Source organism: Teleopsis dalmanni, chromosome X (genome assembly GCF_002237135.1).
Source record: "Teleopsis dalmanni isolate 2A chromosome X, ASM223713v2, whole genome shotgun sequence".
NCBI classification, from domain to species: Eukaryota; Metazoa; Arthropoda; class Insecta; order Diptera; family Diopsidae; genus Teleopsis; species Teleopsis dalmanni.
Genome location: NC_051848.1, coordinates 1,923,437 through 1,950,733, shown reverse-complemented (window position 1 = coordinate 1,950,733; position 27,297 = coordinate 1,923,437). Strand labels below are relative to the sequence as shown.

At 29.8% G+C, this 27,297-nt stretch overlaps 1 protein-coding gene across 3 annotated transcripts in view; it reads right to left on the bottom strand.

Moving 5' to 3' along the window:
* Positions 1-27,297, bottom strand: part of LOC119687517 (protein limb expression 1 homolog) — a 96,441-nt gene that overhangs the window by 1,272 nt on the left and 67,872 nt on the right. Inside the window, exons 1-3 of one of the 3 annotated variants that reach the window (XM_038101854.1) lie at positions 16,861-16,907; positions 873-1,036; positions 613-803 (exon numbers count right to left, since the gene is read on the bottom strand). In XM_038101854.1, coding sequence (XP_037957782.1) covers positions 613-803; positions 873-1,001 — 320 coding nt within the window. In that variant the 5' untranslated portion in view covers positions 1,002-1,036; positions 16,861-16,907. Of the gene's footprint in view, positions 1-612; positions 804-872; positions 1,037-1,327; positions 1,469-16,860; positions 16,908-27,297 lie in introns of those variants that run through there. The other 2 variants (XM_038101853.1, XM_038101851.1) reach the window with 2 other exon arrangements.

Genomic DNA, 27,297 nt, shown 5'->3' with positions numbered 1-27,297 from the left:
AACAGTCGTGACGATACTGTGATTATGGATGAAACTATTCGCATAGTAGATCCATTCGCTTTATATTGTTTTAAACTACTAAGGTATTAGTAAATAAGAAAGAAGAAAAACCACGAAGGAGGATTTGTTTTAGTTTAAGAGAATCTAACAAGTGCTTGAGATATATCAAAATTATAAATTAGATTTACTTCCTGAAACCTATAATCGATCGATCATTGATAGTCAGACCAATACATCAATTTGTATTGATTAGCAAACTTTTTAAAGTATGTAATATATTAAAGGAAAATTGAAATGAACATAAGCCCCACTCTGCTTTCATGATGGAAAACAGATGGCAGAAACTGTGCACAATCTAAATATAACAACGTTTATATCTATATCTATTTGCTATAATCAAAATTACTAAAAACTAGTCTCGAATTTAATATAAGTAAGGAATTATTAATAAGGTCTTTAATGACTGTTGTTCTTAATATCGGTAAAATGATTTTACTAAAATCCAATCTATAGAGTAACACAAAACTATTGATGGCTTGGGTGAATATTGTATCTATTTTACTAATAAGCCGATATATCTTTAAATTTTTTTTGATGTCAAATTTACATTACCTGAATGCACCAATACCAGTATCTGGTCCATCACCTTCCTGAGATTCTCCCTTAAATGATGCTCTGGCTTCTTGTACAGCTTTTTCGATAAATTCATCACTTATCCGTCGCGAGGGGTGCTCATTAAATACAGAATTCATGAGCGCTATTTTTGCTGAACTGCGACGTGCTTCAGCTTTTGTGGGACAGTTCTGAGAAATATATAAGAATTGGCAAAAGTTTTTAAAGACATGAGCTGGATGATGAGCAATAACACTTACTTGAAAACTTCCAAAACAGCTGCCACCGGGTAGTGTAACGTAACAAACATAAGGTTGACTATTTGATGGAACAGATTCATATATAACCAGTGCGCCGTTTTTAAGATCCGCACCACGTGCTTGTTTCATTTGCCAAAATTCTTGTAAAGCTTCCACCACATTGACTAAAATAAGGAAAATTAAAAAAAAATTGGATTATAACTGGATTGGAAGATGATGTAGAAGAGAAAAAAAAAGTTTTGATAAATAAAAATTTAATAATGTAATTGTAAAAGTAACTCCATTATGTAATGTTTGTTACTGGCTTGCAGAAAAACTTTAAAAAATATCGATTTCAAACTCTAAAAAATAAAAAATAATTGCAACTCAAAGTTCGATATTAACTCATAACACGGAATCGTTATTAAGTGCGCATGTATGTTATATAGCATATAATGCCTTCAAATACTACTTACCACGGTAATCATTGTCATCGTATAAGCCTGATACAGTTGGTAATGCCCAGAAGGGCTCTTCTGGATATACCATCATCATTTAGCGTTATTTATTAAAGTTATTTATTAACTGAGTTATTATATTTACTGCTTTTTGTAAAATGGAACACTTACATTTTTATATTAAAAAAATATATAATATTTAATTTATATTCTATATTATATACTATACTATATAAGGGAACATGTACCACATATGCACACATAACAACTTATCATTTATACTTCTAAATTAAAATCTAACATTCATAATAAATAAATTTAAACCCGGCTTTAATTGAAATTTCAAAAAGGCGCATAGTTAAAGGGTAGCGGAATGACTTGAGAATCTCATGCTCCGAATATATATAATTTAGGTTATGCCCTAAAATTAGCGACTTTATACTATGTCTGTAAAATTACCTAAACATTTGAAAGCATATTGGCTTTATTGGTCAGGGAGTGGAACATTTCATTTCACGATTTCTCAACTTTTCAACTGGAATATTTAATTTGTTCTATTTTTCAAAAGAAGTGTCTATAAATTCATTCATTCAAATGCTGCAAAAGTCCTATAGAAATAATAAAAACCAGCCTTTAAGTAGTACTTTCGAGAAGGATAAATACATTGCAAGCGCCTTCTTTCCTAGTCCTATGTTTTCTTGGGCTTGTATAATGTATAAAAAATATTTTAAATCTTTAATTTCGTAACGATTAGTTTTGATTTGCATTCAACATTTTACAAAATATTACAAATTTATATAAATAAATTTAATCTTCGACACAGATTGGTTAAAATTTATACGTCGCTGTTATGAAATTGTGTGAATGAAAAATTTGCCATTAAAACCAGATGGCTCATTAAAGATGGTTAGGAAGGTGCAAAATATCCTTATGCAATTAAGGAACTGCCATGTTTATAATACTAATAAATGTTAGATAATAATACGAAATAAATATCAACAAGATTTCACAGTCACAACGACAGTGAATAAGTTTTGAATTCATAGTTAATTTAGACGTTTTCATTATACAGAGTATATTATTAAAAAAATAACTGCAATCAACATGATAACTAGCTGTATCGTTAATGAATAACTGGTTAGACTTTTCACTAATCTGTACGGTTCTCGAAAAATTGTAAGAGGAAAACAGTGTTTTGAGATTAAGCCTGTAAACATTGTCAGTATATTATATATACATATACGGATCTATTCTGAGACAAATTCAAAATTTGTATTCTTGACAAAATTGTCAAGTATTGACAATTATTCACCATCTAACTATTGGTCAAATATGAAGGGTTCAGTATTCTGTGCTATAAATAAAAAGCTGTTTTCTTGATCAATTCACAAATTGACAAATGCTCTTGACATATAAAATATGTACATATGTTATATACTTTTTACAATCATTTTTTATAGTTATTTGTATGCATAATAAAATTAAAAACAGTATAATTGCTGAATTTATAGTTATTTATTAAAATTCTGTGAAAATATAACAATAGTTTTGAATAATCTATATGCATTATACAATTCTAAATAGTAAACAACGAATTTAAAAAAATAAAGTTGATGAGTCATGATATGAATATAATAACTAGTCGCCACAGTGCTTTTGATTTTTGTGTACAGAACACTTTTCACCATAGTGTGGTGAAAAGCACTAAGTGCTTGAGCTCTTAAATTTGTCAAGATTTTCCCAGAACACCAAAAAGCTTTCTGCTTGATAGATTTCTGAACTAATTGTCAATACTTGACAAATTTATCAAGTTCACAGTATATATTGAAATTACGACCTACTGAGGATACTGGGGACGAACGAAGCTGATATGTAATTGAATAATATTATTGATTATCTAAAAGAAATCTTTAATAAATCAAAGATCTTGTGCGAGTGTTATATCCAGTATAAGAAGGGTATAACCCAGAAGCAAGTAGGCTTATTTCTTTTAATATCTATATATATATGGATATATATCTATATAAAAATTAAAGAATAAAATTATTTCTGTTTTATCTTCTAATTGAAAATGTATATAGTGTTGTCAGTAAGCTCATCTATTTTCCCCAATATTGGCGACATAAGTATAATTAATTTTGATTAAGATACAAGTAGAGTTTACATCAGAGTTATAGTAAAGATTTCCCTAATTCCTATCAAATGTGTAATAATTTTATTATATATTTTCCTTTTTATATGACTTATGTACTTATCAACATTTTTAACATATGTTGATAAATTTTACAATATCAGTTTGGATTTACACCTTAAATTACGGCCGAAATGAGTTCAATTATGTTTCAAAATTTTGTAATAAAAATAAAAATTGTATATTTACAGTTTAGAATCCATAAAATTTTCAATTCAACACTTCTGAAGCGACTTCCCATAAAATTGTTTGATTTCTACATTAACTTCACATATTAAGTATATGCCAATGAGGCGTAAAAAACCAGCTCCAAAGCTGACTTCCTGATATTTATGGCAGCTACTAGGAACCTGAACTCGCTGATAAATTTTGTTACTCTTTTTGTTAGTGTAAAAAATTTATAACCGAAATAAGATAGAAGAACGTCTTGCGTAAGCTTCACATTGACGAGTCCATTTTGGATAATAAAGTAGGAGACAAATCAATTTTGTAGCGGCAATAACTGCAACAACCACAACACCGACACTGACATCTAAACGCTTAATGTGGGCTTATATGGAAAGATAGTAGCGCTACATTTTAACGATTTAATGGCTAAGAAGCCACCAAGTTGCACATCCAATCAACAAAATCGTAATCAAATTGCTTAAATTATGTACAAAAGGAATAAATGCGGCAATGCATAGTCACAGTGAATGCCACAGTCGTAGCGACAATTATGGATGCCTAAGAACTCGCACACGACGAATTATCAAACAGAGTACGTTGCCTGAACGCCGTCGGAGGCAATGCTTGTAGTTATGTATTTGAAGGAATAGAATGCTAAGCGGAAAATTGTATTGAACATTTTTCAAAAACTTAATTACAAGAGGCGAAAATGAAGGCTAGCGACTGTCGACTGCCTTTGAATAAAGAAATGAAAACAGATTTACAAAACGACAAACGGGAAAGTGCATAATCGCATACCATGCAAAAATATTTTACTAAATAAACCAATGACAAAGAAGTTATATATTGCATAAGGAAATTTTTTAATTAAAGAAATGCATTTTAGTAGTCATAGAGCAGAAGAACTATATGGGAGACATAGAGAGAAAGGGATGAGACAGTCACATACCGGTATAAATGAAAAATTGCTTTCAGATATACGAATTTAAATATATGAAGAATAATAAAATGAAATGCTGCGGATTGACTAGATCAAATCAATAGTTTGTTTTCTTTATTATTCACACTCTCACACTGCAAGAGACAGTGTGAGAGTGTGAATAATAGGATTGATGATTCTATTAAAGAAGTCATGTTTAGAGGATATAATTTTCTCTAATAGAAGAACAGAACAAACACATAAAATAATTATTTTAATATTGTGATACTTTTTAAGAGTCATCATTACGACTGAAATGCCTGAAACACTGATTCCCATTAAAAGGTTTAAAAAACATTGACCTATTAATATTCTGCGCGGCTCAAAGAGTTCATAGGTATGTTATAAAATTTGTTTACTTTTACTCTACAGAAAAAAATAAGATTGTAGTAAATAGATACTGGTATGTTTAGCGAATTTGGTATCTGATCTGTCAAATAATCGTTAATGAGTTGTAATCACTGCTGTGAAAAATACATATTGTCTTTTTTAAGCTCCGGTGTTGCGATAAATACTACTACCAAAATAATTTTTGGTGACATATGAGTATAATCATAAGAGAGGAATTATTATTTTAAGTAGTGCACGATTTTGCTCTTTGCTTGATGTTGTTCTTCTTACAATGCACGTTTGTGAACAGCAGCATCGAATAATGTATTTAAAAGCGATTTCCCGAGAGAAGTGATTGCTATTGTTCTTTTTATTATCGCACAGATAAACATTTGGTTTTTGTATCAAATGCATAAATTTACCAATTGCAAGTAAATGAATAACTTTTGAATAGAGTGAATGATTGCATAGAGAAGAGCGTGTTAGCAAGTGTGTCAAAACAAGTAAATGGGCAAAAAGAACAAGTAAATGCAAGATACATGTCTTACTAAAAGCTGCATGCTAGGTTATATGAGTAGAAATGGTGCGAGAAATACATTGTCATCAGAAGTGATAATTTAATTCCACTCTTGTTAATTCTGGGAACTCCCTAAAGATAATCAGCGAATATAAAATGAATATAAAAAAAGCTGCAAAATTTATAAGCGTGCATATGGACTAATTGTCAGTGGTTCTCAGTATTTTTCACTGTTTTTTTGTGGACTTATGGAGTTTGGATTTCAGGTAATCATTTCAATTTTAAATTTCAATAACGCATCTGCAAAAGATAGTTTAGTATTGCGAAGTATGACGTTAAATTACTTTTGTACACTCAAATAAACTTGTAAATTACGCAAGATAATATCATTGGTGTTGCAAACTAGTTTGTTTTATACTTTGATTTGAATGGGTGCAGTAAAAAATATACCTGGATTTTTGAACGCAGCTGAAATGAATAAAAATAATATCAGAAAATATTTTCAATAACTGATGAAAAAATGTCCTATTAGGTCTGAAGGAACCGTCTACATTTATACGAAAAAAAAAGACGAAAAAAAAAACAAAAATAAAATAAAAAAAATTCTTTCTGAATAATTATTTACCAGTCATGAGAGTAAATAAAAATTAATAATACAACAAAGGGTCTATTTTTAATTCTATATAACTAATTACTATGTAACCATATGTGTTCTAGAAAATGCAAGGTAACATATGAAATCTCCCACATATTTTAACACTATTTAGAAGTATTTGATGACTGTCAATCTGGTATACCACTTAAATTACTAAAAAACTCACTGAATGACAGCTTTTCGTGCCGGTGATCTGCTAAGTAAAATTAGTAAGAATACTAAAGGTGACAAATCTATTCAAAACTCTGAACTTTGGATAAAGTTAATTCTTAAGGAATTCAGATTATGTGTAGAATCAGATGAAATAGAAGCGGGCCTAGAATCTGGTATTTAATTCCAGGTAGCTGAGTTCAATATTGGGAAGTATTAAATAACACACCATTTTCTAAGCGTATTTATTTACTGACCACGCTCCCAAAATGAGATTGACAAAAATGAAAAGTGTGAAAAGTGTTACATACCTAGAGTAAAGGGAATCTTAAATGTTATAACACATTATCATAACGTAGAAGAAATAAATGAACAGAAAAGTCTCTCAATTCCTAAATTCGTAAAATACTCAATAAAAGTGTTGAGATAATTGAGATATAATGAAACATTTCCAACTAACGCATTCGCCTACAAAGAACTTATGCAGACTTTAATGAGTCTACTACTCTATTAGCCATATAACTAATTGATACTGCTAAGACCCGGGGGTCAGTGCTTGCCCATTGAATGCCAAATGCCTAATTCTTCATCAATGGTCCTTGAAAATATTTGTTAGATTAATCCTCAAACACAAGTGCTAGGCGTTAATCAGCCGTTTTAATTACTGTATCAATTTTGGTTGTTCAAATTTCTAGTGGTTTGTAAATTTTATTGTTTTTTAGAGAACAACAACTACAAATCAATAATTGTACTGACATTAGGTTAGTCGACATTGGAGTGGCAGCAATGTGCACTAAACTCACGTGACCACAAATAATGGACCCGTTGTAATACCACGAAGAGTGCACTTGCGTTGAAACGATTATGTGAAAAACAGCCATATAAAAATAGAATTGTTGTTGTTAGAAATCACTTCGCTTATGAAGTAAAAATACATTTATAGAGTTAACATACTATGCAGATTATATATTTGAACGTGAACGTTAATACGCCTATAAAAAAATATTTTAAATCAAATTCAAGCAAGAGCATGAGCACAGCGGATACTCTCCTCACCATCCGAAGCTTAACAGCAACAAACTTGAGAGAAATCTGCTCCACACAACTCTGCAGACAATTTAAAGCTACATCGAACTCAAACATAGCACATCCAACAAGCATCCAATAAGTATTTAAACAACGTCATACACGAACATGTGGGAGCAACAATCGGTGTGCTGTCTATCCCATTGAAGCAATTTTCGTTATTATGCATTCATTTGTTATTATTTCATTAGCATTATGTATTTATTGTTGCTACAATATTATTTTGTGTGAAAAATTGAAATTATTTTTCTTTGCGCCTGTGCGGAGGAGCACAAACGAATGAAAATGCTGCGCCGAAGCACTAAAACCAGAGCGCTAATAACAGAAACACATTAATGGAAGCATTAAAAATATATATAAAATTAATTTTTATTCGTTTTTTTATTGTCAATTTTTTTACATTTTATGTTTCTTAAATGTTATTTTGTATGCATAAAATAAATGTTAAACCTCACGTAAATGTGATTTTTATGCTTTATTTAAAACAATACTCCTAAACATAAAATTCCCATCCTGTTGGGATTTTTATGGCATCGCACTGTTTTATGACCTATATTGTGGGGGAATAATGACCCTTAACTATATACTTGTTTATGTTTTAATAACTTTGTTAGCATGCATAAATTAAGTCAAAACGAAAAATAAAAAAGAAAAAAAAACGAAAAATAAAAATAATAATAAAAGAACAAAGCAGTATATAATACTTAAATCAAGTAATAAAAAATTAAATTAAAGTAAAAAATAAATGCGTTTGATATTTTTATGTGAAATAATAATAAAATAAAGAAACCTTTTGTAGTTCCTCCATAAAATCATAACAACGAAGGGCTGGAAAAATTAAATTTCTGTAAACATGTAGTAAATGCGGTTATTTTTGTTTTTTTAGAATATATTAACTTTTATTTCTAAAGTTTTTTTTTTGTGTATCTCTACACGTGTTTCAGCAAATTCGCTTTTGCCTTCATCAGGAGAATTCCTAATATGTAGTAAAGTTATTGGAAGAAAGAAAAGTTGATTTTCGTAGACTGTATATAATCTTAAAAGAGATGTACCTAAATAGGAACAGAAATAGTGTGGAAATATGAATTACTCTGAATATACTGTGAAGTTTGTACAGTAACAGCTGCATTGAGGTCACTGTATGGAATGGTGGCCCTTAAAAAATAGGCATGTGGGATTGAAAACTGTTGCAATAATGTTTTAATGAAAGATTCTAATAATATCGATACATTTTTCAAAATCTGGATCCTTCGGTGGCCTGGTAGCATAAATATAATCTATTGTAAGAGAAAGGATATCAAGTGATTGCCAACAATTTATTACTCTTCAACTTCATATTTTAGGCAAAAGCTTTCGTCATCCTAGAAACCTGCTCTATCGTTTCAAATATGAATTTCTAGAAAAGAAACTCTATGCTCTCACTGACAGACAGGCAACTATCAAAACTGTTTCAGCAGTATGTATCTCATCCATCATATATCACAAATTTAGGTAATTTCCAAATTTATTAAGTAAAAGTTTCAAAGGAACTGTGGTTTGGATTCCTAGATATATAAATATAGCGTAAAACAAGCACACTGATGAGCTAGAGGGCCATAATGCCCTATTCATAGAAACTTCTGTATGAATATAAGCTATTGCCACATGAAGGGCAATGTAGCAGCAAAACACCTTTCTTAATTTAAAAAGATTTAATTCTATTTTCATTCATTATGGCTGCTATAAGTACATATATAGTAAGTGTTTGCGGATAGCAAACAAAGTAATCAATTTCGAATTAGATAATGCTTGTAGTACAAGTACGAGTAGTACAAATGTGTAAAAATTCAGAAGTGAATGAAATATACACAGCTTCCCATAGTCATTCTATTTACTATGTTCTACTAATTTCTATGACGGTCTACAACGATATATGTAATACTTGAAAATGAGTATTTTATTTCTACATATCAACTGAAAAAAACCTGTAAGTGTTGAAAATTTCCATATCACAAAACATTCGTTCCTTGGCTTACATCTGACAAAAGTGATTTCTTGAAATACATTTAGTCTCTATCTTTTGTAAAATTTTAGCTGTTTCAATAAACAGAATAGAAGCACCAATTACGATTAAAAATGCAAGTATCTCGAGGCGTTAAAGTTTTTAAGGACTTCTTCTTCTACACTACAAATCGAAGGCACTTCTACATTTAACGCCTCTACACAATATTCACCATAGATTGTAATATAATGAGAAGCGGTCTTCGATTTCATAACGAAGTTTTCTATTAAAAAAAAAGTCTTAAATATTTACAACTTGTCAGTGTGAACTCAGCATTTTATTTTTTAGATATCCAATTTTAGATATCAGTACATTCTCTGTTTCAATTTGGACTTGGTAATTTTGAAAAGAAGCGGATAAAAATAGAAACTTTATATACCTCTTAAATTTATGGATGATTCATTCAAATTTAGAAAAAAGCGTTGATAAGTTTCTCTTGTACCAACAAATAATTTTTTGTTTTGTCGATAACCTGTAGTTATTTAAGTTAGCTTAGAAGACTCTCTAGAAATATTATTAAACCAATATCATATTGCATTTTTTCTATCTATTATAATAATCTAACATGACAGGTTAGATGATGGAAAGCTTCGCAAAATATTGTGCACTGTTCGGACAACCATAAAAAAATTGAAGTCAACATATGGTATGAGAAGTGTTTACTAAGTACAAAATATGAATAAAACGTGTTGGAGTTTGGAGTAAAACAGTATTTATGCCATCAAACCTGAAGTGAAAACATAATTTAAGTTTAAAGGAAAAGTAAGACACAACACAAGTTAATAATATTCTTTAAAAGACTGAAACTATATTCAGTTTTTAGTTTTGTTGTGTTTTCAAGAAATGCGAAAATTAAAATCTTTTCGTCTTGGCAACACTGGGCGAACAGTGCTTCAAGTACCTTTACGACAACTTTGCTACAAATTCCAAATATAATATTTAAGTACTTTAACACACTTTTCTTCGAAGATAAATATTTTGCCTAATTTTGAATATCAGCTTAAAAATTACAGATTAAATAAAAACATTCTAAACATGTTTGTTGAGCTTCACAAAAACCGAGTTTAAATTTGCTTTGAATTTTAATTATGAACTGGGCACAGGCTTTTTCTTGAATAATTTTCCTTTGTAGGAAAACCCATAATAAATCAATTTTTACGACTTTTTTAAATTCCGCTACCTCTAAAGACAAAAAGAAACGATAATAAAATTAAACTTAACAAAAAACAGAAATAGAAATAAATAAAAGGAAAACGAAAATAGTAAATTGTAAATTGTAATAGTAAATAATAATTATAATAATAAAATAAAATAATAATAAAAATGAAATAATAATAAAAATAAAATAATAATAAAAATACATTTTAATCAAATCATAACACAACAAATAGTTATGTGAATATACAAATGTATTAAAATTATTGGAAGATTATAGTATCGACACATTTTATGGGCACATAACGAATCCACATAAAAAAGCACAACTGCAGACATTAAATGTTAACGTAAATGTCGCCAACGTTGTTGCTGTTTAGGCCTGCAGGCTGCATCTAGCCACAGCGAACCTATCATCCAACCGAGTTCCCAAGCAACAAGCGACAGTCAGCACCAATCGAGCACCGCGCACCGAGCACAACGCACCTAGCAGCAAGCACTGAAGCACCGGAGCTGTTGGGCTTCAGTGCAAGTAGGCAATACAAAGAGCACATGTAAATGTAATTGCTTTGTTTTCGTACGGGTTGTGTGGGCCTAAATCTGTTTAACAAAATAATCATTATCCACAAGTTTAAATGCTTAATGATCATTAACATATATGTACGTACGTAGCTGCTTTATGGCAAACGAACGATTGGAATAGGACTCGATTCGATTCGATCCGTTGTTGAATAATAGAGTAATAACTTTGTATATTTAGAAATTGTTAAGAGTGTGAAATAGTGAGAATCTACGAAAGCAACATACCCAATAAAAAATAAAAATAATAATAATAACAATAAAAATAATAATAATAACAATAAAAATAAAAAAAAGACAACTAGAAAATATGCACAAAAATAATTAAAAATAATTTTTTTATTGAAAATAGAAGGCATATTAAATATAAAAAGAATATTTGATATATAAAAATAGCTAACTTATTGTGCTTCCCTCAGCTACATAAAATTCAGAGATAACTCTATATTGAAACAACAAAAATCTATGAAACGAGATCACACACAAAATGTTGATAAGCAAATGGTACAGAATTCAACAATACTGTGGAGTAGAGTAGAGTGGAGTGGAGTGGAGTGGAGTGGAGTGGAGTGGAGTGGAGTGGAGTGGAGTGGAGTGGAGTGGAGTGGAGTAGAGTAGAGTAGATTAGAGTAAAGTGTAAACGTGAAGTTAAGTCAAGTAAGAAGAGAGGAAGATAGGAACCAAATAGCATGGTACTCAATATTAAGCCGCACTCTGCGCTAATCTCTGCGTTAAGCAATGTTGTGTTGAGTGCTGCGATATATTGGAACACTGGTACTGTGTATCGAGCATTAGATATTGCTGGGGAATTCTTGAATGCCTAAATGTGTGGAAATGACTATTATGATGATTTGATGAAATAAGTAGCGATAAGAGGTCATTTCATATGCAAATGATATGCCATATATGACGATTATAACCGGTTGATATACTTCCATAGTTTGTTCTTAATAAGTACCAGTGTGTATTCGCTTTTCTTTACTATTTGTGCTTTATTCTTCATTCATTTGAAAATATTTAAATACTAATTCGCTTTTATTTGTTAAGATATTTGCGAAAATTATGTATTTTGGACATGACCTAAAATGTTGACTGTTAATTTAGAAATGTTATTTATGTAAATAATATTTTAAATATGTTAATATTAGAATTACATTAAATATTATTTTTTTCCTGCTCCTGAGAAAGCGAGTATGAAAAAAAAAACGTTAACTAAAATGATTAAGATGAATTTAAAATAAGTTAAAGAATCCAGTAAAGCAGAAGGGTATTTCTTTAATTAAAATTATATATACATATCTATCTAAGGATATCTGATTTGGTATAAGAATAGAATAGGATAATAGAAATGCTATAGCAATAATTCATGATATTACATTAAATATACTGATGGGAAACTATTTCACATATTTTCATGTATGTAGAACCATACATATTATATATATTGTGGCTATCTACCAAGTTTTACTAAAAGTATAATAATTAGAAGTAAGCAGGTTAATAATTGTTTACCGCGTTCAGACATGTAGATAAGGAGGAGGATGAATTGAGCAGTTTAAGTCTCCCAATCCACCTAAATTAATGTTAACACTATATTTATACATATTATTAATATATTTTAACTGTTAAGATAGAAATGTTTCTATTTAACTGAAATTATCTAATTTGTGCAGTGCCATTGTCTTACAGTTTGCTTCATCTGTGACATTAATCGTTGGAAAAGCGGTCCGAAGCATGGTCACGACTTCTGAAACCCGTTATTTACTCAGTTAAGTAAAAAACGACGATAAATAAATACGAAAAGAAAGAAGGACAGAAAAAGAGAACGATAGAGAGAAAGTAGTAATATGAAAAAGGGACCATAAGCTACTGGGAATAATTAGCATTTTAAAATTAGATCATCATTATATGATAGTTTTCTATAGTTAAGCATTGTTTAGTATAACTGAACATATTTTTAAATTTTAATAGGACACTGCAAAACCATACACCAACTCACCCGTATATCAGATGTGAAACTGTATCACTTTATATCACAATTTCTATGAGTATTGTGCTCTTGGTAGAAAAAGTAATATTTAGTAAGGGGTACTCGTTTTCAGATTTGGCTATATGAAATAATTTCACAGCATTCCTAAAATTTCTTTAACTTCGGCGATAAGGAGTATATTATTTATAATCAGAATGTGAATCACAGTCTATGTATTGATTTTTATTCTGAATGGTAAGACCCAATACTGTAAAATATTAGAATATGATCAGCAATCGGATTCTGTTATCCTTTTTGTGAATTTAATTAGCTTTAACACACCAATGTAAGATAAAAATAATATTGACTCTTGTTGAAAATGAGAATATTACAACTTTTTTGACTGACTTCTATTGATTGTAAATAAAATTAACTACAATCAGCAAATGTGCGAGCTTCTTACGCAAAAGAAGAAATAGACATCATTAATTAAGAAATTAAAGGCAATATTAATACAGTACTCTCTTTAGATGTCTTCTTACAAATATATAGAAAACCATTCAATATAGAGTGAATATCCCTGATAAGTTACTTCCGAAGGTGGAGAATTGAAGTAAGAAAAGACGAAGGCTAGGTTCATTACAAGACGTAGAAATCAAAATCCAAGGAAGAGAAAAGTCAATAATATGGAAATAGAATGGGAGTACAACACTTACGCCTAACTTTTGACAGAAGACATACTTGATTAACGAATATAAAGGTCAAATAACTGGCTTGTAATATAACTCTAAATGCTCTTAAATCATTAACACAAGAAAAATTGAGTCTCAAAAATAAAATTATTTTTTATAAGCAAATAATTAGAGCTAAACTACATTTCATTTAGGTCCATGGTACATCAGAAATGAAGACATATGCAAAGACTTGAGAGTTGAGAGTGTGTAAAGGTATATTAAAGTATATATTCCATTAGGAAGATATGCTGGTTTTCAAATAATTATTATTAGGATTCAACGGATATTCCATTAGGAAGATATGCTGGTCTTCAAATAATTATTATTAGGATTCAACGGAGCTCTTATTACAGTGAATCATCTAAATCAGGGCTGTCCAAAGTATGGTTCCCGGCTAATGTTTGTGCGGCCCGGGACATGATTTTAATCTACTACAACTACGCAAATTTTCATTTTGTACAGTGATTTGTATTAGCCTGCGATCGCATCTGGTCTGGACAGCCAGATGCTATGATCTAAATGCTCACAGACACTATTGAGTAAAAGTGCTTTAGACTCTAGCTTGTGTTTGATTAAGTAGAGAAGAAGAAATATATTATAAATATCTTCATCGTATCATAGCATTATCTGTTTAATCAGGTAACTGCAGATAGTATTGTATTAATAACAAATTACAAAATTTCCACCAAATATATTACTGATATTATCGTTAAGCCATTTTTTCGGACTTTATTGTAAAATTAATTAACAGCTTCTTCTTTCCTTCTCCTGCTTTCTGACTTCTACTTCTATGCTTGCCTTCATTTCTGTAATAATAATTCTGTAATAATACAAATGCATAACTTAAAGCATTTGATTTCTGATATAGAATAAAACTTTTTTAACTTTATTGAGTGATGTAACAATTGATTGACTTTGACTAATACAATAATTATTGCTTCATTTTTTAAACAATAAGAATAGCTTTTTGTAATAATTGAATGTTGATGACTTTAAGAAAATATTTAGTTTTCGTGCAAATTGAAGAAGACACGGGTTTGTTGCTTAAGTCTTTTGGGGAATGAAATTTCGCTATCATAGAGAAGAGAAATGGTGAAATGTTTTTAGGATGAAAATTTAATTTAAAAAATCATAAAAATCGTTTAACAATTAAATTTAATTGAAACGTGAAGCAATAAACAAAAAAAAACTTTTAAATATGTATATAAATTTATATAATTTCAACAATGAAATTATATAAAAGATAAAAACAGCTTTCCGTACAATAAAAAACAGTTTATCTGAAATTTTTAAATAGCATTTACTGGCATCCTTTGGTGTTAAGGTTAGTGCCCCTTTTTTAATATTGATTTCGTTAATAAACTACTAAAATATTATTTCCAACTTTGTACTCTACTAAGTTTTATTAAGGAAATAAGTTTATGAACATTTATCTCTGAAAATCTTAGCAAAATGTTGTTTCGCCAAAGAGTCAAAGTCAACTTTTTAAGATATTTATTTTACTTTTATCTAATTTCAAGCATAATAAAAAAAGTGTAAAAAAAGGAAACCTAAATAAATCTTACTCTCTACAATGTATAAATTTGATATTTTGCACTAAAACAAAAATCCGGCATTTTAAGAAATTTGTAAAAAGTAAGAAATAGTCACTGATTTCTATTAATTGTACTTCTGGTAGTTTTTTTTGTTATTTTTTATATATTGGTATTTATAAAATACTGAAAATTCGTTTTATTTTATTGCAATATTTCATTTACAAATTATTTATTTTGATTTTTTTTTGTTTCTTTGACTTTTTGCCCAAGTCTAGTACTGACAATTTAGCTGGTATACACACTTGAAACTCATATAATCTTTAGTTTCAGATACAGATACACATACTTGAACTGAGCACAACCACACTTGTATTAATATACGGACACAAACGGTAGAGTGAATAAATACGAAAAAAAGTAATAAAAATAATAATATAAAGTCTAACAGGTATTATTGCGGTTACTTTTTCTTTAGATACTTTTCACGAAATCCAAAAGTCTTGCTTATGTTTAATTATCTTCACTTATAAATTGATATTCGTAAACACTTTTTATTGTTATAATATATTTGTTATTTATTTTTGAAAAATAACTTTTCGCTTAGGTGATATAATAAAAATTGCTTCGAGAAAACCTATACAACACATGTCAAATCACGTTCGATACTACAAGATACAAGACACAAGAAAGCCAAGTAACCCGAAGAAACAAATTGAAAACTGAAATACCACAAACAAAGACCCAAGTAATGAGAGTCGCTGAGAGCGCACCAAAGAGAAGTAGAACAGAAACGAGTAAAACGGTTGCAGGGGAGATGTCGTACCAAAATATGTGTAAAATATGAAAAAATAAATAAAAAAAATCAAAATAAAAAAAGTTCAATAGATTTCTTAGGTGGATAAAATTCAAATTCTTTTCAATTTATCCATATGAAGGTCATTTATATTTAGAAGAATTATAACAATTTCATATGAATTATGATCTGTAAAAAATTTTTTTTTTGTTTGCATATTTGTAGGATTGCCCAAAGTCTATCAACTATTGAATTTAAATGAACTTCTCTTTCAACTTAATTTCTTATAGACTGTAACGAGGGTATACTCAGGGTATACCAAGGTTTTAATGCAAGATTTACAAAATCTTATTGGATAATTGGTATTTAATTAAAATGTGTGACACAGCTATTTAAATTATGCACTCAACTTTATTTACGATTTCAAAGTACTACAAAAAAAATGTACTGTAATTTACTACTAAAGAAATTCTTATATGATAAAAAAAAACTACCACTTATATAAACTTTCGAAGTTATAAATATATTATTTTTTCTCTTTTTTTTAAATTTACAAAAGAAAGGTTTCAATAGCAATGCACTTTAAATTCTTTATTCCCTTCCGTTAATATTTAATTATTCAAAAAAAAAATACAAAAAAAACACAAAAAAAAACCAAGAGGTACTCACCGCAGTTGTTGAGATGACGTCACCGCTTCACTGCTGTGCATTTACCTGTGGAACAAATCTTATGTATTTTTGGTTTTATCTATCATAAATATTAACAAAGAGGGAATAAAACTAATATGCTAGAGAACTATCACTAAAAAATAAACGAAAAAAAATCAATTCAGAAGTGTAAGCTTACATAAAGTACAATAAACAAATATGTTATAATCATAAGTTATTTTAATAATAAAAAAACAAATCAAACTTCCATGGTAGAACGATAAAAAATAAGAGCTAAGAAATAAGAGTTTTTGATGTTGCGAGGAAAAGCAGGTACCGAAGATATCGCTCTAATGATTATTGGTAGGATTATTGGTATTTGCGGCGGCAAAGGATCAGCATATGTTAGAGCCCTTTGGCGATAGGTTGTAGTTTTAGTAAAGCTTCAGAAACAAAAAAAAACACAACGCGCCGCACTCTTTTGAATAATTTTTACAGGCGGCGGGATCGGTAAATCTGTTGCCTTCAATTTACACTTTAATTATTTTATAATATTTCGATTTGGTTTTCACGTTATATATTTTACACTGCAGTCTTACTGATTTTTAAAAAAAAAATCCTGGTTTATAATTGAAATTAGATTATTTTATTTTTCACGTTCGGCCTTTTTTTAAACATAATGTTTTACACTGCAGTCTTACTGATTCTTTTTATTAAATTTGTTGTCTATAATTTTACTTAGATTATTTTAATAATGATTTTTTTGGTTAAATTCGAAATTTGTCTTGATTTCACCTGTATAACTCACTGTCGTCACACCACGCACTTCTCATAGGTAACAAAAACCAAACCAAAAAGAACTATTGTTCTCCAGCCTGGCCATTTTATCCTATTTTTTGTAACTGATTGAATCAGAATTTTTCGGTTAGCCGTTTCACGGTCCATGAACTCAACCTTTCCCCTCACTAGATATTTGGTTGTTTTATATCCAGACTTTTGGGAGCCTTAGTTGGCTTTTCTGTTGGTTCTTTTTTTTATTTCACCTTGCGTGCGATGTTTAAGCAGTACTCTCAGCTTTTTCTATTTTCCGCTGAAAATTTTGGCGATCAAAACGAAAATGTAAAACAATTAAGATGACATTTCTCTCGTTGCTATTTTTGTGTTGATTTTTATAAATGGGTTTGGGTGCTAGTGTTTTAATTATTAAAATTTATTTAAAATAAAGTTGGGCGGATAAACAGAGAAGGTATGTTAATATTACTATTCTACTGATATATATTTGTCTGTTTTATATAAATATATTTTCTTATAATTTCAGGTTACTTCCAGTGTTGCATCTTATTCAAAAATAGAACTCCACTGAAATTATTACTGTGGATCAGCCGTGAGGATTCAAGTTAATATCCATGAAATATATGCAATTCATTGGTTTTAATTACTTACTTATCCCAGGTTCTCATCGCTGTAAGATCAATTTTATTTCTGCTGCAAAAATTGATCATTACAAGACTGAGCATCGCAAACTGTTAAATAAGTTTACTAAGAATTCGAATATACGAACTCGGTAACCGGCTTAGATAGTGCAAGGCGGCAATCACATTTCGAGTACATGTATGTTGTTGTTGACACTTTACAAAGTTACCATGTTGATCGATTACTGAGCTCGTTACTCAATATTGTGAGTAACCTGCATATTAATACTGACATTACTTTTATTGTGAGTAGAATTTTTCTGTAGGATTTTTCGCGAAAGGATAGATAGTCGTTAGATGAAACCCCTATTAGTCGACAAGTTTATCTCTCAAAAAATTTCTTGTTGGTACAGCAAGAAGCGATCAAAACAGGACAGAAGATGTCATACTTTTTGATTATCATGTGGGCTCAACGCTTGATTAAATTTGTTCATTTGCCTAATTCGAGCTTCTATTTAGGTATAATATTATAAAATTATACTTTTATTACAACTATTATTACTATTAGATATAAGCTTATAAAAGTTGTTAATTTGCTGATTATACCGAAGAAATATATTTATATATTTTTTTTTCTATATTCTAGTATAGTAGTAATGGAAATTACCTATAGGTAACTCGAAATCGCCTAGGATTATACTAATTATACTATGATTATAGAGCGTTGAAGTATTTTCTGTAAACGTTTTTTTGTTTTTTTTGTTAAGCAATTAAAAGTAATTGATGGAAGGAATTTAATATTAAGATTCAAAAATCAGAAAAGTTTATCTCTTTTTAAACAAATTGCTAAATAAAAGAGTAGAAGAATAAAAATTGAATGAGTTATAAAAAGAATTTCTAAAGCAGAAATAAACGAAAAATAAATAAAAAAACACCGGAGAAATTAAATGTTTATAGCCACAGATCAGTAAAGTCCATATTTTAAATTGCAAAATTTGTTTGAAAAGGGAAAATGTAAAAAAAGAAAATAATAAAAACGGAGGGAATTATTTATAGTTACAGAGAGATCAGAAGAATTTCTTTCTTAAATATCCAAATTTGTTTGAAGAAGGCTATGACATATTACTACTTTGTAGTAGATACTAGTTGTTTGTAGTAAATTATGTAGATGCCTACATGTAAAATTAGTACGCACTGACTCTAGTGTTTTCTTTTTGTTTCTTAAATGGCACACTTTGATGGCGCACCATGACATCGCGGCTGATATCTTCTTTGCCTTTTTCGTTCTAGTTGCCTATAAGTGAATCGCTTAATGTACTTGTGGTTCGATTTACTCTCCCATTTAATTTATTATACTACACAGAATTCTTGACAGCAGCAACATGTCAAGGTTATGTTGATGCATATTATTTTAAATATTATGGATTTCGAAATCTCCCTAACAATATGTAAAACGCCTATTATAAAATAACACTCCATATTTTAGCGGATACATATATTTTTTGTAATTTTCTATTTTAATTTAAAGCTAACCTGTGAATGATAAAAATGATTATCTCTCACTTGACGATAGCAGTCTGATTAAGATTCGTTTTTCTTCAGTGACATGTCTATATAAAATATAATGAATCTTTTTGTTATATTATCTATTAACGCATAGTATTGAATGTTTCTTGTGTATTAAAGATAGATTTTTTTAAAGATATTGACCCAACAACTATGTTTTTATTTAAAGATTTTTTTAATATTTTCATGATCCGTAGATATGAGGCTTACTTCTCACCGTATCGTATACAATATAATAAAATACCAAGTTCGATAAGAAGTATTTTTTTATATAAAAACAATTTTAAATAATATATATAAATAATTAATTAGTTATAATTATTTGAGTTCAGCTGCTGGCAAAATTTTATTTGATCACTGGCATCAAACACTAGATCATTTACTTTAGATTTTTTTTAAAATCGTCATTATATATAATAATGTAACATGCCTATTTGATTAAAGATGCATACATTCTGAATACTTAAACTTCATACATTATGGTTTTAACATTTAAATTCGGATGTGAGAACAAATTCTACATATAAGTTATAAGTTATATAAGTTGTTATTAAAATATATTGTAAATAGTTGCAGACATTATAAATTAGTCCGCTTTTCATAATTGCCTCTGTGTGCGATTACCATTTTTGCTATATTCAAATAACATTAATTGCTCGTATGCAAATATCTATAATGTCTGTGATTAATAATAGTAACAAGTGCGCCATAAATAACTTGGTTTCAAAACGAATTCCAGTAGACTTTGAGAATTGGAAATATGTGTAACATTCGACGGAATAACATAATAAGTACTTAAGCTAACATATTTCAATAAAATTTCTGTTAAATAACAATTTCAAGTTTATGTGGGAGGAAAAGCTTAGAACTAGACAAGATTAAAAACGTTGTAATGATTTAAAAAAGTAATAGGTTCTGTGCAAACCATTTTCACACCTTCATAAGTTTTCAATCTATTTTTGTTTCTTTATTTGGCCTATTGTCTATCTGTCTAGTTTTCGGTTTATCAGACTGTCTGTCTTTTTAGTTTTTATTATTATTATAGAGGAAACTGTGTCAACAATATTTAAATACAGTCAGTGCACTAACGGCAGGAACTCAATAGAAACGCACACACAGTCAAATACAGACAGAAAGAATAGATAAGATAATAGAAATGCAGAAGTGCTGTGAAAATCGTATAGAGTCGTAATTATCGCCGTAGTCAAAGTCGCAGTCAAAGCCGTAGTCTTGCGTCCACAGTCTTCGCGCTCATTTATTTAAAGCTTCTATTCTTTTACACATGAATATGCATTTCGATTGTATCTATTGTATGACAAAAACCCATAAAGACTCGCCGCATGTACAGAACGTCTGTTGGCCCTTATTTTGGTTTGTGGCAAGTGCCTGAGCTGCGCTTGAGTTGTGCCAGTAACTGCGGCTGAACAGAAAGTGACTAAAATTTTAAGCCATTCAATTAATCAATATATTACTTTTATAAATTGCTTTGGTGCATTTAAAAATTTTCTTGAATTAAATTAAGTTATGAATGAATACGGATTAAAGGTGTTTTTTCTTTCACAAAACAAAAAATGAGTTGTTTCTCATTCATTTCCCTTTTCTTGTTTTTGTTATTGGAATTGCACTGACGTTTTTAACCTACAAAATTAAGTAATAAATTGAAAATATTAAACATAAGAACATATAAAGATATGTAAAGATTTTAGAAGCATTTTGATGGTGATGCATAAATTATTAAGATAAATTGGAAGAAGTTAATATACGTTCATTGTAGATAATGCTCGCTTTCAAATGCTGGATACATTTTGTTAATATGGGATGGAACTTAGTGCTAAGAAAGTTAACAAACAGCTAATAGAACCTACTATCATGATTTAAAATCAATATCCAAAATCACATGTGAGTAAAAAATACACATGTACAAAATTTTAATAACTCCCATATATATACGTTTCTGAATGCAGGATTCTAAGAAAAATATATGTCACCACACAACAGATGACTCATTTTAAATTTGCTAAGATACAAAGAATAATATAAAGCCAAAACTGCATAATCTTAGCGTTAAATCCCTTAGTTAATTTACTTTTTTACTTACTCTAAAGTTAATTTGCTCGATTCGAACGGACCAAAAACAATTGTATGCCAGACCGTTTCTATGCAGGAGCTTTATCGTGAATAATTTAAGGAGTTAAACTATGCAGTAAGAATGTCTGTTGATTAGTGATTCAAATTTTTGAGTACTTTGATGTCCAACAATGCTTGTACAGTAGCGTTTGGTTCATATACAGCCAGTCAGTCAGAAATGTTCGAACATCACATTGTGTTTGATCATTTACTGTTATACGTGTTTGTATTAAACAAAAAAATATTTAAAATTAAATAAAAAACAAATTTGTTGAGTAGCTCGAACATCTTCGAAACTGTAAAATAATTACCATGGGGTCATATTTATTTGAAGGCAAGTAACAACTAATGATAAAACCATCTTCGGAATAAATATTTTTCTTTGTCTAGATCAGTTGGATATAGTCATTTTGTAGCTTTAAATGCATTACTTTCAGTCTGATTTGAAACATTCAAGTAATGAATTCAGCCGATATGTTCCCCTCGGCGCGGATTTCGTTCACAGCGCTCTCAGGCTATTACTACGTAAACATTAAATCCAACTTCACAGCAGATGGCAACACCAAAACAAAATCAATTATATTTTGTGTATCTGATAAGTTTTAAGCGACATCTGTCAAAGTTTCGACTTCATCAGACGTTTGGTCAGCTTTTTGCAAATAATCGAAATAGTGCACCCTGGCGATTTTTTATAAAATAGAAAAAATTAAATATCGTTCAGTAATAAAATTCCTCCATTTGAAAGGAATGAACAATGACGTAGTGGAATTGGAAATGGATTCTGTTTACGGCAACCTTGTATGATCGTTAATAACAATAAAATATTGGATAGCTGAATTTAAACGTGGTCGTACGAGTGCTTTTGATTAAGAGCGTCCGGGTCGTCCAAAAGAGGTCACAACTGAAAAAAACATTAAAAAAATCCACGATAATGTGTTAAATGATCCAAAAATTGAATTGCGTAAGATAATAGAGATGACAAACATATCATAAGAACACGTATACTTTACATATATATTCGGATTGAAAAAGCTTTCGGCAAGATGAGTGCTGCGTTTGCTCACCAAAAATCAAAGACCAAGAACAACAACGATTTCGTCATTCAAAACATTGTTTGGAAGTTTTTATGTACAATCTAGATGACTATGAGTAAATAGAGTCAAGTAGTGACAATTGATGACACATGGATCCATTACTTCACACTTGAGGGAAAGCAACAAGCCAGTGAATGGATAGAAGCCGGAAGTAGTGCTCCAAAACGACCACGAACTCAACAATTGGCTGGAAAGCTTTTGGCTTCAGTATTTTGAGTTTCAAGTTAAATAATTTTCATAGACTATTTGGGAAAAGAAAAAACAATAACATCAGACTACTACTGTATATTATTAAATTGATCGAATGAGAATATCAAGAAAAAACCAAATTAGATGAATGACGGTACGAAAATTCCTTTCTCACCCACCGTATTCTCTAGATTTGCCTTCCAAATTTAAAAATATGTTTCCAAACTTAAAAATTTGGCAAGAGAAAGAGATTTGCATCAAATGATGAAGTGTAATGGAAGACTGAGGTATATTTTGGAGGACTTAATAAATCGTATTATTCAAAAGGTATCCAAATGTTGAAAGATCGTTGGACTTAATGTGTCGAGCTAATGGGGAAAGCATAAAATATAATTTTCCAAAAAAAAAAATACGTTTTTATTATTTAGCCTGGGTATTTATCAATCCACCTAGTATATATGAATTCTTGCTCATACAAAAATTATAAGCCCCAAAACTTTCTTACATGTAAAAAAAATACAGTAATTCAAAAAAAATTTAAATATCTGACTTCAGTCATCAGTTTTTTCAAATCATATTTTGTAATCAACTTAATTAAAGTATATCAATATTTTAATTGAACTAGGATGGAAATTGTTAATATTATATCCCTTGAAACCGGAGATTTCGTAATAGACATTCATGTCCAAAACCTTAAATCTCTAATTAACATCTATTGTTGGTAAATCGTTTTTTGATGAACTCGTAGAACTATCGGAAAGTGATATCGGAAGCCTCACAATATTCGAGAAGGAAATAAATTGGTTAAAATGATATGAGAAGCTATTAAATCTGTAAAATAGTAAATCACTGAAACGAAGACATTTTTAAATAAGAACTCTAAGTACCACCTGATAAAATCAGAATTCGTAAAAACTAGACAAAAATACATTGCAAAAGTAAATATAATTTTTAGAAAATTCTGAGGCCAAGCAATTACATATCAGATGCGTATTTGTTTTCTTTTCCACAAAATCTAAAATAAATGTTGAAGCACCCATTTTGTCTAGGCTTAATTGAATAGTGTAAAATTGAAAAGCTTTAATCGCCACTTGCTTTTCGATAAAATGGTTAAATGCCGTTGTTTTGCATTTAACCAACATGCAACTATATTCGCTAAAACTTTGGTCCGAAATTCTGCAGTATATATAACGATATTCTGTACTATATTATATGTAACCTATTTTTTTTGCTAAAAATCGAGCGATTTTTTCAAAGAAGATAACTGAGTAAATAAGTTGTATATTGCAACCACAAACTGTTTGAACCTGCAAATGGTAGTTAAATAACGAAGTCTGTCAGTGCGATAATATTATGGTAAGAAGTTATTTACCCTGTAGATAAGGTAACTATAGATTTCTGACATAAACTGATAAATTTTTGTTATGCATCATTTGTAAAAAAAAGAAGCATAATTAATATTATTAAGCCGCGCACAGGTATTGCAAAAACTACATATAATAATGGGTTTTTTTATACGATAGAGTTTAATAACGACGACAATCAGAGGAAGTGGGAGGCATACTTTAAAGTTAAGTTTGAGTAATGCATACAAGAATGCGATCCGAACGCAATCTAGACGCTAGCAAACAAAGAGAGATTCGATTAATATTCTGTTAATAGCTTTAATTTTTATATGTACAGGATAAACTAGTTTTATGCGTAATTTAATTTTTAATTTATACGCAAATTTCATTCAAGATAGGAAAAAATTATGAGTTCATCTATGAATTAATAATGCTAAGAATAGGTGTCCCCTCAAGTGGCATGCTCAACTAAATGCTGCAATTTCAAGCAATGTACTGCGTGATGTGATGCGATGTGATGTGAAATGATGCAATGGGTTTGAATTTTAAAATGAATAAAGCTCACATGGTTGATTGGCGTTTAACAACATCACTTGTCTTCAAAAGCTGCATTTTTCAAAAATTTCATTTTATTACATTATATATCCTTTATATTCTATATATACATATAGATTTTATATGTATGTATATATGTATATGTAAGTATATTGGAGTGAGTAACGTTTCGTTTTTCCAAAGCCTTAGACTTCTTTTGCACTACTAAACATTCTGTTGTAAGGCGTAGGTACAAGTGGTGTTTGATTGGAGACTTTTCAGGGAACTAGTTTAATAGACTATGGCATAAGTACTGTATTGTCTGTAGTATATTAGCTGCAAAAATCGTCAATTTTGCGGCAGGCAGTGGACAGCGAACAGCGAAAAATGCAGGGAAAAAGCATTGTGCAATGAATAGCCGACAAGCAACTAAACTAACTACAAGCAGTGGCAGTTGTGGTACTAAAAAACAAAAACCAAACGAAAAAAAATCTAAATAAAAATAAAATAATATTACAAAAAAAGACATTGAAACCTGTTGCGGAAATTATTTTAAACTTCTAAAATAAAAGTAATGCAAAAAACAAAAAAAATTGTTTCCAACTTATCGTTCATCATACCCGTAGTCATCGCCATCATCTTTGTCATCGATGCGAGCTCGATTTTGAAAGCCTGGCAGGGAAAAATAATACAAATAAAACTACACATAATATGCTTACATGTACATGCATATCTCTACGAATTTATGTATTTTGCTTAATGAACACACATGCATATATACATACAGAAACAAATATATATACATAAAAGGAAAAGATATTATATATGCGAATTTCAGGCACTTCCAATCATCAACTGCAAATTCAAGCATTCCATATATGCAGTCTTACGTATCCAGTATTACAGCAAAATTTTAATATACATGGTCGCTCTCCCTGCTAAATGGTATTTTATAATGACCACTGACCACTAATTACTGTCACCATAACAAAAAGAACCTCTAAACACCGCTCACGTATATAGTATATACTATACACGGCCGCTTTAGAAGGAAATGTTCATTCACTTACACTGAGAAAATTAATTTCACAATTTTCAAATATATAAAAGTAGCAAAAAGAGAAAGAGTACGTGCATTATACATAAAAATTATTATAAAATGAAACTTTATAAATTTTAAGGATAGTTGATTCTTTCTTCCGTAACAGTTTGTTAAACTAAAATTCAAAACAAAATATACTATTTAAAGGAGAATACTTTCACGATATGAATTTTTACGTTAGTAGTATTTAGCAATTATTCATATTAAGAAAACATAATATTATTTTGAACTTATAAAGAGCACAAAACGCGATTTTATTTATTTGTGTATTGGATCGGGATTCGCAGTACAATTAATCTGTGCCTTCGGGGTATTGTAAATACTTCATTAGTATGTTACAAGTTATATTTTTATCCACGAATCGGCATCCAGCAGAAGTCGAAATACACAGTTCTTTTATAAGCAAAACACTAACCGCACTATATCTTATTCTTGGTGAGTCTAATATACGAGCTGGAGCGCCCTCATTCATTCTCACAACATGACCAAACCAGTGAAGCTACTAAACGTTGATTCAGTGAATGATGTCAATCCCGTGACATCGTGATTATCGTACAACGATAATAGTCGTCAATTCGAACAGAACCGAAGATCTTACGAAGAACTTTTCTTTCGAACATCTCCAGTTCCATTTCATAATTTTGTGGTAGCTCCTGCACCGTACAGAAGCACAGGTGGGAGCAGTAAAATAAATAACGTAGAGGCTGACATCATTGTTGTTAGTTACGGCGGTGGTAAGATATATAGCTTCAAAAGTATAATCTAGCTACACGTTTGGCGTACGAGTTATACAATTGCTGTAGCCTATATATACTTCGTTTTGTCCTCATTCTCCACTAAGCCCATTTTCTCCGATTCTTTTGAAAAAGCAGCAGAGGTGACTGAACATTGACGGTTGAAAGTAGGGCCAAATCCCTTTTGAATTAGTTTAGTATAATATGATAATATGAAATAAGAGATTTAAAAATGGTTTGTAGATTTTGAATGCGTTTTATAATGCATATCAATGTCTATATATTTTTGGGAAAAAAATTGTACATCTCTAAATCGTGTTGGTGAGCGCAAGTGAGTATTTATATATAAATTTT